The sequence below is a fragment of the Podarcis cretensis genome (genome assembly GCF_951804945.1).
Source record: "Podarcis cretensis genome assembly, chromosome: 8".
NCBI lineage: Eukaryota > Metazoa > Chordata > Lepidosauria > Squamata > Lacertidae > Podarcis > Podarcis cretensis.
Window position 1 is genome coordinate 6,419,690 of NC_137177.1, and position 12,795 is coordinate 6,432,484.

Sequence of the window (12,795 nt, forward strand, 5' to 3'; positions counted from 1 at the left end):
TTCACTAATTTGATATGGGAACCAAGGATCCAGAGATCTCACTAAGGGTGGCCAAATTCTGTGTGCCTGCCATAAAACTTAGGAGACAAGCTGTGCTACCACAGTGACTAAGGCCATAAATGACCATTTTAGTGATTAAGATTTAAATTTTATATTTTTAACTGCTGTTATATCTGTATTGTCCCTGTTATACCCAACTGCAAATTTAAATGTACCCCTATCGTATTTTATGACTTCCCTGATATTGTATGTGAGCTGGAACTGGTCTGTGACCGAAATAATAAATTTATTATTATGATATGGGAACACTACCCACCCAAGTTGTTTTTTTAAACCAAGCAAACCTGTGTTTTCTACACACACAGAAAGTCCCTCCAGATCTGGCCATATGCTGCTTCAGCCTGGAACAGTCCTTGTCCGTACGAGCGCTTCAGGAAATGCTAGCCAACACCGTGGAGGTGGGTTCTGATGTAAGTACGGATAACGTTTCTTTGTGAGCACACAAAGACATAATGGCCCCATCAATGTTGGGGTAAGGAACTTTTTTCCAACCTGAGAGCCACATTGCCACCTTCCAGGGTCCACCACATGCCAGCGGGTGGGCGTGGCCAGAGGCAAAAGGGGGTGGGGCAATGAAAGTAAACCCCGCCTCTACACGCCCTTTTGACCATGCAAGAGTCACAAAGAAATATCCCACCCAGGGAAAGACTGAAAAGCAAGACTGGTGGTGTGTGTGGCTTGGAGAGAGTCCCGGGGGCCAAGTAGGGAGGTTTGGAGGGCCACGTATGATTCCCCAGGGGCCTGAGGTTCTTTACCCATGCTATACATATTAGACCTGAGTGTTTCCATGGGTGGGAGGACCTTTGTCCTAGAATCTCCGCACACATTTTAGGATTCTGACTGTGCCGCAGAGTTATGCAGGAGTTCAGCCCAACATGCAAAGGGTGGCAGTATCCAGGCCGCTAGCAATGCAACAGAGGGGCTGTTAGGTGTGCCCTCATTTCCCACCCACCCTCTTGCACAATGGGTAACACTCGGGGCAAAAGCAAGGACTATGGTGCCGTCCAGGTGCCAGGCCTCCCGGTTCACCCCACAACAGCCTCCAACTGCTTTCAAATATTACCTGATTATGTGCTCTGTGGGTATGGTTCAGAAGACCCCTGCATGCATGTTTGGGGATGGGTTGAGAGCCGGCCTGAGCCCCGTCCACAATGGAACACCTGGAGCAGGTATTTGCGGGTGGATGGCGGCGTCTCTGTGATGCTAGCCTAGGAGTGTTGTGCCCGCCTTGGCATGTGGTCTGAGTATCCAGTGTGGTTTATCTTTTCTTCCTCTTCTTTCCTTTGGCTTCTCAATTCTGCTGCCTGACCCTCTAGGGTGTTGACTTGGACAAGTGGGTAGGTGCCGACTTCGCTGCCGTGATCCCACCCACCCATGCCCCTTCCTTTCTAAACCCCTTCTCTGCCTTTTTCTCCCTGACCCTGTTTTGCTGTGTGAGCACACCCATCTCCTCTCCTCTTCCTGGGGGGTTCCCACCTCCCCATGCTTAGCCAGAGGCAGATATGTGTGGCAGGACTTAGGAACAACCAAGCGATCTGGGGTTGGGGTTGCAGGGTCCCACAAATCCCACTTTGCAGCCCTTTTTCGGGCTCCCAGGACAAAGACCAGAATCTTCCTCATTTTGACCACATGCAACAAACACCCAGCTCTCCTTTCTGCTCCCCAAAGCAAATGGGTACCTTAAAAAGCAAATGGATATGCCTCTATCCATTTCTATCCATGGGACCAATGCCCAGATACTAGGGTGGGTGATGAGCCAGCTTGCATCTTCTTTTACTAGCTTCAAACCTGTATCTCTAGCGACAGTCTTGACGTGCAGAAATTCAAGAGGCGAAGCTTTTCCCAACATGGCTGTCATGTGAAGGGGAAAAGGATTCATTGCTTAATTTCTGTGGGTCAGGCTGCTGCGAAAGACACGGAAGTGGGATCAGTAAATCCTTTCGTCGAGCATGAAGATGGAGGCCTCTGGCCAGAAAGGGTTTCTTGCATGAACAATCTGCTTCAAGGGGCTTGAAAACCAAGTCCCAAAAGTCCATGGAATTCTGCTGTCTGGAGAAAGGCTGTAGATCAGCAGTAGAGCTTTGCATGAAGAAGGTGCCAAGTTCAAGCCCCGGGGTCTCCAAGTAGGATTGGAGGTCCTTGCTTGAAAGCCCAGAGAGACTCTGCCAGTCAGTGTAGACCCTACTGAGCCAGGTTGGTCTGACTCGGTAGAAGACGGCTCCCTGTGTTCCTATGTTACACCCTCTCCCATTCGATAGAGCCCAGGTACTGCTGCATTTGAGGAGCAAGCAATGTCTCCTTGCATGAACAAGCTTCTCTTCTTCTCCAAAGGAACTGTATTGTGTTTCCGGTCCAAAGAGGGTGGCGTTCCCTAGCTAAACTATGGAACTTGCTCCCACTGACTCAGATGGCTTTGAAAGAGGATTAGGCCACAGTCATGGAGGAGACCGCTATTGATGGCTTACTAGCCTTGATGGCTGTGCTCTGCCTCCATAACAATGGCGGCAGCAATACTTCTGAATACCAGTTGCTGGAAACCACAGAAGGGGAAGAGGGCTTTTGTGCTTGCGGTTCCGCTTCCAGGTTTCCCCAAAAACGCATCTGGTTGAGAACAGGATGCTAGATTAGGTAGATCTGATCTAGCAGGCTCTTATTCTGTTCCTGTTAAAGTCTATACAGTCATACCTCATGCTGCGTCTGCTTCATGTTATGTTCTTTCAGGTTACGTCCCGCGGCAAGCCAGAAGTACCAGAAAGGGTTACTTCCGGGTTTCGCCGCTCGCACATGCGCAGACGTGAAAAATGACGTCACGCGCATGCGCAGAAGCAGCGAATCGCAACCCTGTTGCTGTGGGTTGCGTTCCTTTCATGTTGTGAGCGGGCCTCCGGAACGGATCCCGTTCGCAACCAGAGGTACCACTGTAGTGTTGCGCAAGGTTGGATAGCTCAGTTTTGGGAATCACCTTCTAGGTGAGAGCTTAATGAGAGGCAAGCGGGGGGGTCTCTTGTCTTTCTCCCATGATGGAAACCAGGTGGAACCCCCTTTCCCTCTAAATAATTGCCCTCTCCCTCTTTCCTTCGAATTCCTCATCCCTTGATCCATCTTCCAACACACTTCCTCTTCCACTAGACTTTTCCATCCTTGGCTGTGGTTACTCCTTCCTCAACCCAAACTCCTCCATCTTTTTCCTGTTCTCACTTCATTGCATGGTTCCTACATGTGAACAGGGAGAGGCTTGCACACTGGGGCTTATGTTGCAAGCTGGTGATGGAGCACAGTATGTCAAAACTAGTGTGGTTCGCTTCCAGTTGTCCGCTTCCTTCAAGCACTCATCTTGATTTCTGTGCATCCACTGTTTATTGGGTGTTTATTCTGAATTGTTTGGAGGGAGGTTAGAGAGCATCATGCCTAGGGGGTGGGGCGAAATTCTCTTCTCCCTTGAAGGCGGACCTACTTAATTCACACTTTCTGAAACAATGTTTGAAATGAAACACAGGTGTTCTTGGAAAGTCACACTTCTCTGAATTTTGCAATGTGGCTCTCTATTTAGGTCAGGGTTTGTAAACCTGGTTCCTACCGCCCACTAGTGGGTGTTTCAGGATTCTAGGTGGGCGGTAGGGGGTTCTACGGCACAAGATGAATCCTCCTCCCATCGAGCACTGGTGGGCGGTAAGGAAATTCTTGCCATCAAAAAAGATGCATTAGTGGGCAGTAGGTATAAAAAGGTTGACTACCCCTGATTTAGGTAATGTGTGCAAAAATGCATACTCCATGCTAGAGTGTGCATAAAGCGTACATATATTGGTGAAAATAGTGTGCAAAAATTCACTGTATACTAGGGGAAGTAGTTTTGCCAAAAAATGTGTTAGGCAAAATTGCCTACAAAATTGTGTGTGTTAAGGAAAAGCCACACTAAATTATGGTGAATTTTCGTGTGGACGTTAAAAACAGTTTCAAAAACTGATGTGGAGCGGTGAACGTGGGACTGGAAAAATGAGAACCCAAGAGGAACGAAAACTGACGCATTTACCAGTTTCCCCAATCGCATCAAGCAATGGTTGTCCTACACTTCCCGGTGTGTTTTCCTGCCACTTCCCTTACCACAAACCAACCAACCAACCACGATTCCTTATTTATTTGCTTTTGGAAGTGGCTTTGTTGCCCAGGGGCGCCAAATCCACTTTAATCATGCGGCCTGAATTTTGCCGGCGTGCAGTTGAATCCCACCCACAAAATAGCGACAGTCTGGAAGCGGCCGAGGTGTTTTGCACTGTGAGATGAACCAAGTTGCTGGGATCTTGTTGTGTTTCATCATACAAGACAAGATGGAGCCACAATGGGCAGTGGGCCTACTCCCCATCCTACCCTCCTGCGATGCCTTGTATTCTTTGCCCCCACCCTTGCTCTGCAAAATGTTGGCCGTGCCCCTCCCTCCCTGGTGAGAGCGCTGCTTAGGAAACAGCGACTGACACCACAATGGGTTGCAACATTCTTCTACCAGCAACTAGGTTCCCATGATCTCAGAATGCAGACTGCCCTGATAGTGATCATGTTACCTCCGCAGGGGATTATGGGGTAGCACCCATGAGGCACTGGCTTTGCGCCACCTACATGGGTTGTGCCAAACCATGGGGCATGCTCCCTGCCTGATATATTGGGTTAAAATGGGATAACACCGAGTATTGCTGCTTTGAGCTACCTTTAACAGCAAGTTGGGCTCCCTCTCTTCTGGGGTTGGGTATAGAATCCAAACAAAGCGCTATAGACGCGTGAACTGCAGTAATTAAAAGTGCTCAGTAACCATTACATGTGCTGTAATCACATGGTTTTTAAGGCCCAGGTCGTTAAAGTCCATGCCACAGCAATGCAGACCTGCTGTAATGATCGCACAGCAGTTGTTCCCAAATTGTGCATGATTTCAGATCCCTGCAGGACGTAAATTGATGAAATAATGAGCGTTTCCTGTAAGGTCCTGGATATGCCTCTCTTTAAATCATTCTATGCGTGAATGTGTGTCTTCATTTGGGGTGAAGAAATGGTTCAGTCCCCACCCGTTGCAGAGACGCACCAGCACGGTCCGTCCTTGGTTGCTGTCACCTGGTGTGTCCATCTATATATGGGGTGCAGTGAATGACCCTCCTCTGGGAGTTGCCCGTTTCGCTGCATATTGAAGTTTGCGCTTGGGGAGGCAAGATCATAGAATCATAGAATCATAGAGTTGGAAGAGACCACAAGGGCCATCGAGTCCAACCCCCTGCCAAGCAGGAAACACCATCAGAGCACTCCTGACATATGGTTGTCAAGCCTCTGCTTAAAGACCTCCAAAGAAGGAGACTCCACCACACTCCTTGGCAGCAAATTCCACTGTCAAACAGCTCTTACTGTCAGGAAGTTCTTCCTAATGTTTAGGTGGAATCTTCTTTCTTGTAGTTTGGAACCATTGCTCCGTGTCCGCTTCTCTGGAGCAGCAGAAAACAACCTTTCTCCCTCCTCTATGTGACATCCTTTTATATATTTGAACATGGCTATCATATCACCCCTTAACCTCCTCTTCTCCAGGCTAAACATGCCCAGCTCCCTTAGCCGTTCTTCATAAGGCATCGTTTCCAGGCCTTTGACCATTTTGGTTGCCCTCCTCTGGACACGTTCCAGTTTGTCAGTGTCCTTCTTGAACTGTGGTGCCCAGAACTGGACACTGTACTCCAGGTGAGGTCTGACCAGAGCAGAATACAGTGGCACTATTACTTCCCTTGATCTAGATGCAATACTCCTATTGATGCAGCCCAGAATTGCATTGGCTTTTCTTTCCGAAGCATCACAGGCTGTAACTGTATTTGAGTATGGCTTAAAACTGATGGCATTCGCTCTTTGTACAAACCCAAGAGTCAATCTTTTCATCTGCAAGAGAAATTGTGCCTCTGATTTTAATGCACAATGGCCATCAGAAACATGGCACACAGTGCCATACCGAATGCAATGCAGTAACATGGTCCAGTTATTCACGACCTGCTGCAATATGACCTTTGCCCTGATGGTAGCAAATAAATTCAGTGCTTTTTTTCTGGGGGGAACGCATACCCCCCAAAATTTTGTGAATCTTTGTCCTTTTGTCCATTTCCTGTATTCCCCCCCCCCCCGATTTGAACTATAAAGTGGTGATTTTCTTGAGTCAAAATGAGAGTACTCCTAAACATTTATTTTTAGAAAAAAGCACTGTATAAATACACATTGCCGCAATGTGAGTCATGCAATAATGACCGTATATATGTGTGTGTACAATATATGTGCAATAATAATATGACCTGTGAACCTAGGGTCATTTATACTGCAGATATATACAACGGCAACTATGGCTATAAATAACATAGCAAAGGGGTCTATGTCATTATTACCATATTTACAGCAGCAAGCAACCTGTAGAAGGAATGAGTGTATATATTATTGTGGGGTGGTCCATTATATATTGATTATAGGCTGCATCCAGCGTTAAGAGCCGATTTGTTGAAGTGGGTGCCCATGCCTAACTTAGATTCATTCCACTCAATGGGTCTGCTCCAAAGAACACTTAAAGGGATGCAACCCTATATAGATATATAGGTATGAACTGCAGTAAGAACGGCTATTGTTTTTTAATCACGACAAAAACAGATGCCAGTGAATTGCCAGATCCGTTGTAATGCCTCACAACGGTGGCGTCAACGCATGTATGGTGGACGCAAGCCTTTTCCTTGGCTCAGCTGCGCATATATATATATATATATATATATATATATATATATATATAGTATGAGCAGAGTCTTTGCAAATGGCAGCCACCACCTTTGGGCTTGGCAAGTATGGCTTTGCAAGAGAACCAGGAAGCTGTTCCTTGGTGGATGCGTCTCTGCCTTGTTCCCTGTGCTGGGTCCCTTTGGAAGAAATGTCTCTGAAGAAATTATTCAGTGCTGGAAATCTCTTCAGGAGATAAAACGGGTTCTTCATGTGGGGATAGATTGTGGGGGACGAAGCAGTGTTTTACTATGGTGTGGACAGAGCCGTGTGGTAAGCTGATTGTCGCACTGCCCTGCTGAGGAGAATTTTACCTCACGTCAAGTGCAATTGTGTGGTAAAATTCCTGGTTCAAACAGGTCGTCTGTGTCCACCCATTCTCCAGGTCATTCCATAATTTTCCTGGCCTGCTTTTTGCCATCTTCTATGTTGTAATAATAATAATAATAATAATAATAATAATAATAATAATTGTTGTGCAGTAAAATTCCTGGTTCAAACAGGTCCTCTGTGTCGACCCATTCTCAAGGTCATTCCATAATTTTCTTGGCGTGTTTTTTTCCATTTTCTATGTTTTTTAATAATAATAATAATAATAATAATAATAATAATAATAATTTTACTGCACAACTGATTGTTATTATTATTATTATTATTATTATTATTATTATTATTATTATATTGATACGCCACCCATCTGGGTGTAAAAGCTGAGACATGGAGCATGTTTGCTTGGATGAAATGGGAGTTGTTTTCACGACGCCGTTTTCAGGAGTTAAGCCTTAGGCAAGACTTCCATTTATTGGTTTATGTTTTGCTAAGCTCTGGGACCCAGTGAGCCACTTGGGAGTGCATTCCAGTAGGCCCTTCAGGAATCTCTGGCCAACCTGGGGCACCAGCTGGGGCTGATGGGAATTGTAGTCCAAAACACCTGGGAAGCCCCAGGTTGGTCAAGGCCGCCTTAAGGAAAGGTGTCATCAACTTGCATTTGCTGTGGGTTGGGGATGAGGGTGCTCTGGGTGGGATTGTCCAATTCATAGACTGACTTAGCTTTCTCTTTTGCCCTCTCACCCCCATCCCAGTCTTCTCAAGGTGGCGGACATCGGACACTCCTGTACGGACACGCTATTCTTCTCCGGCATTCCCACAGCGCCATGGTAAGGAGGAGGAGGAACTGGAGAAAGTTGTGTGTCTTGAAGAAGTGGGAGAGGGAAACCAGGAAAGCTCAAGAGCTCGGTCCAGCGTTGGCCGACTCCAAAGGCCGGTGGGGCAGGGAAGATGCAACTGCTCCTCAGCCATCTTGTGTTCCATGTCCCTGTCCCTGAGCCAAGCAGATTTATTTTCAAGCGTGTGTCATGTGTTCGCCTCCCGGGATGCAGAAATCGCGAGGAATCCCGATCGGGGTTTTAGGAGGTGGGCACATTTCTCAGCCAAGAAGGTGTCAAACGTCGAAAAGGCTGAGCCGCGTTCTGGAGGACAGATATAAGTTCTAAGTCAAGAAGCTGAGGTCACCCAGGGTTGGGTGGTGCCGGCTGTGATTTCCTTCTGTGTCAACATTCCTAGGAGAGCGCTCTCTCTCTCTCTCTCTCTCTCTCTGTGTGTGTGTGTGTGTGTGTGTAGAGCTGGGCCTTGAATGGTCATCCTTGAAATTGAGTATGTATTTGCTTGCCACTGCTGATTTACTGCTGGGATTATTCCTTGAAGTGACCTTACATGCTTGAAGCGAAGGGAAGATCTAGCTCCCATCATTCCCCAGTTAATGATCGGGGAATGTTGGTTGCAGTTCCCCACCCCAGCTTTGTTATTGCTATGGTTGTTATTAATTAATTAATTAATTAATTAATTAATATACAGTCACGATGTGCCAAAATGACTTCTAAGCTGTTCGCAACCGTAGAACCAACCCGCAATTAAAACACACAATCACCTTGTTGTTGTTTAGTCGTTTAGTCGTGCCCGACTCTTCGTGACCCCCTGGACCAGAGAACGCCAGGCCCTCCTGTCTTCCACTGCCTCCCGCAGTTTGGTCAAACTCATGCTGGCGGCTTCGAGAACACTGTCCCACCATCTCGTCCTCTCTCGTCCCCTTCTCCTTGTGCCCTCCATCTTTCCCAACATCAGGGTCTTTTCCAGGGAGTCTTCTCATGAGGTGGCCAAAGTCTTGGAGCCTCAGCTTCAGGATCTGTCCTTCCAGTGAGCACTCAGGGCTGATTTCCTTCAGAATGGAGAGGTTTGATCTTCTTGCAGCCCATGGGACTCTCAAGAGTCTCCTCCAGCACCAGAATTCAAAAGCATCCATTCTTTGGCGATCAGCCTTCTTTATGGTCCAGCTCTCACTTCTATACATCACTACTGGGAAAACCATACCTTTTACTATACAGATCTTTGTTGGCAAGGTGATGTCTCTGCTTTTTAAGATGCTACAATCACCTTAGAGCATCCTTAATTAAAATATACAGCGAGGCCATATTTGCCTTGTGTTGGTCAGCAGCAAGCAGCACCCCATTGCCTTGGGTGTGACCTCTTGTTTTCAGCAGCCCATGCTCTCTGCACTACAGGCAACTCATACGGGGGTTGCGTTTCTGGTTGCTACACATGTGCTGATCGCCCACGAGTTGGGACTTGCCTGTACCTCCTTTGGTTAAATGCAAGAAGGGCTTTTACACTCGCCAGAAGCTCTGCTCTGCTCTTCTCTCGCCAGTCCTGGAAAGATCCTTTAAAAAAGTCCCATATGCTCAGAGACTTTGTGCCTGTTCATTGGGGGATATAGGAAGCCCAGAACACTTGTTCTTTAGATGTCCCTTTTATGAAGAGGCACGGAGTGAGACCATTGATCCCCTGCTGGTGAGGCTCGCTGACCTCCCGGAAAAGCAAAAAATTGACCTTTTCCTGTTAGGCAAAGATTGTAAGACAACCCGGATGATTGCCAGATTCTGTGTACAGATCTGTAGGTGCAGACCATCCCCCAACCCAAACTAGTTCATTAAGAAAATCCCCAAACTTGGTTCCATGGGTGACTCTGGGTCATCTCTCTGTGGTAGCTTATCTTAAAGTTTTAAGTGTCTATACGCTTATCATATTTATAAATTTTAAATTTATTGTTGCACATTGTTTTAAATGTTTGCTTTCCTTCTGGGATTGTATCCCCAAGTATGTTTTATAAGCTGGTCTCCGACCGTAATAAATTATCTATATCTATCTATCTACAGTGGTACCTCGCAAGACAAATGCCTCATAAGACGAAAAACTTGCAAAACGAAAGAGCAAGACGGATTTCCCTATGGGCTTGCTTCGCAAGACGAAAACGTCTTGCAAGTTTGTTTCCTTTGTCTTGCAAGTTTGTTTCCTTTTTCTTAAAACCGTGCATTCACTTCGAGGAGCAACTCATAGCACGCGGTGTGGTAGCCTTTTTTGAGGATTTTGGAGACTTTGGTGATTTTTGAAGCTTTTCCAAAGTCCGTGCTTCGCAAGACGAAAAAATCGCAAGACGAAGAAACTCGCGGAACGAATTAATTTCGTCTTGCGAGGCACCACTGTATCATCTATCTATCTATCTATCTATCTATCTATCTATCTATCCATCTATCTATCTATCTATCTATCTATCTATCTATCTATCTATCTATATCTATCTACTTCCTTTGGTGCAAAAGATTATGGCCACACATCTATCTACGTGCATTTATAAAGTTACATTTTAAAGCTGCAATCTAAGGTGCAGAAACCAGGGTGTCTGATCTCCCCAGCACACACACACACACACACACACACACACACACACATTTGAGGTTAAGAATTTCAGAGAATGTTTCTTGATCTTCTTTCTTTCCCGATTTGTAGTATTTGAGCTGCCTAACCACATCCCGCTCCCTGACGGATAAACTTGCCTTTGACGTGGGCCTTCAGGAGGATGCAACAGGTATGTGATTTTGCACCCCAAGGAATTGCCACCTTGCAGGTGGTTTTGTTTGCAGCGGGGAAGAGGAGGAGAATACTCCTAGCTCATTCTACATTCCAGGGACCGTTCAGCGGCAATGGGACTGTGTTGAGCCTCAGAGGGGAAAAATCCCACTCAGTGCAAACACAGAACAAAACAAATCTGCATGCAAACAACTGAAAGTCTGTGCTGGTGAGGGGGGGGGGCGTGGTGGAATGATTCTGTGACCTGGCTACATGATGCAAATTGAGCAGCCTTTAATGAAATGTTATTGGGCCAAAGTGAAACATAAATTATGCAAGCTGCTCAATTTGCATATTTTATGCTGCACTTTTGCCCGATGAAATCTCATCAATAAAACAAGTACAGATCAGCAAATAATCTTAATACATCAAAGGGATGCGGATGACGCTGTGGTCTAAACTACTGAGCCTCTTGGGCTTGCCTATCAGAAGATTGGCGGTTCGAATCCTCGCGACGGGGTGAGCTCCCGTTGCTCGGTCCCTGCTCCTGCCTGCCTAGCAGTTCAAAAGCACGCCAGTGCAAGTAGATAAATAAGTACTGCTCCGGCGGGAAGGTAAACGGCATTTCCGTGCGCGGCTCTGGTTTCGCCAGAAGCAGTTCAGTCATGCTGGCCACATGACCCAGAAAAACTGTCTGCAGACAAACGTTGGCTCCTTGAGCCAGTAAAGCGAGATGAGTGCCGCAACCCCAGAGTCATTCGCGACTGGACTTAACTGTCAGGGTTCCTTTACCTTTACCTTTTTACATCAAATATAGCTGGATCGCCCCCTCAGGGAAAACCTAGATCAGTGGTTCCCAAACTTTTTCTGGCCACCCCACCCTTTCCCCATAAACTCATTCCCTGTGTCCCTTACCCTAGACTATAAAAACATTCAGAACAGCAGTTTGCATGACCCACTTCAGTAGATAATAACACAATCAAATTCCAAGCCGTAACAATTAATTGCACATTTATTCAAAATCCAGTTAAAACTACAGTGGTGCCTCGCAAGACGAAATTAATCCATTCCGTGAGGCTCTTCGTATAGCGGTTTTTTCGTCCTGCGAAGCAAGCCCACTGACAGCTTAGCGGATTAGCGCTATTAGCGGTTTAGCGGCTTTTAGCAGATCAGCTGATAAGCGGCTTATCAGCAGATCAGCTGATAAGCGGCTTAGGGCTTAGGAAAAGGGGGGGAAGGGGGGGAAAACCCCGCAGGAACTTGCAAGACATTTTCGTCTTGCGAAGCAAGCCCATAGGGAAATTCGTTTTGCGAAGCGCCTCCAAAACGGAAAACCCTTTCGTCTAGCGGGTTTTCCGTCTTGCGGGGCACCACTGTATTCGGTTTAATTGATGAACTTGATCCACGGATGCCAGCTGTACCTAGTAATTTCCCCCTCCAGTGCCCCCCTGCCGCCCCCTTGCCTCTTAGTACCCCCCTAGGTAATGCCACCGCCTCCCAGGAGGCAGTAATGCCCACTTTGGGAACCACTGACTCAGGAGAACAGATGAATCTGAAGCAGCCCATATATATGCCGATACTGTAGGTGCGTGTCTGGTGTGACCCCAGAGCAAATAATGGAATATAGCTAGTTTCTCTTTTTTTAAAAAAAAATAAAATTCTTTTTATTGAGTTTCAGTTACCAAAAAAACAACAACCCCAGAAAAAAAGACAAAAAACGAAACAACAGTTTCAGAAAAAAAGAATGGGAAACAGGAAAGAACAAATATCCATACGTAACACCCCCAAAAAACCACATCAATTTCTGTTAGGTTCTTTGTCTTATACTTCAAAACTTTATGCCTTTAGGTATTTAGATCTTTCTTCTACCCTCCTATTGACCTCCTTCCCTCCCGATTTCGGGCTTCTTAAAGAGAAAGAAATTTTCTCTGCAGCTAATAAATTTTTGATGGTTTGCGCGTCGTAAGGTTTATAATAGACCTGCTATAGTTTTTAAATTCCTATAGTTTCCTTCTATATATACCATAAATTTATTCCAATCACTAATGAACTTTGTATTTTTTTGGT

The 12,795-nt window shown here is 46.2% G+C and overlaps 1 protein-coding gene across 1 annotated transcript in view; it reads left to right on the forward strand.

The window, feature by feature from the left end:
* RYR1 (ryanodine receptor 1) overlaps positions 1-12,795 on the forward strand; it is a 220,706-nt gene that overhangs the window by 37,401 nt on the left and 170,510 nt on the right. The window contains exons 3-5 of the mRNA XM_079989357.1: positions 366-470; positions 7,911-7,985; positions 10,669-10,747. Coding sequence (XP_079845483.1) covers positions 366-470; positions 7,911-7,985; positions 10,669-10,747 — 259 coding nt within the window. The remainder of the gene's footprint in view (positions 1-365; positions 471-7,910; positions 7,986-10,668; positions 10,748-12,795) is intronic.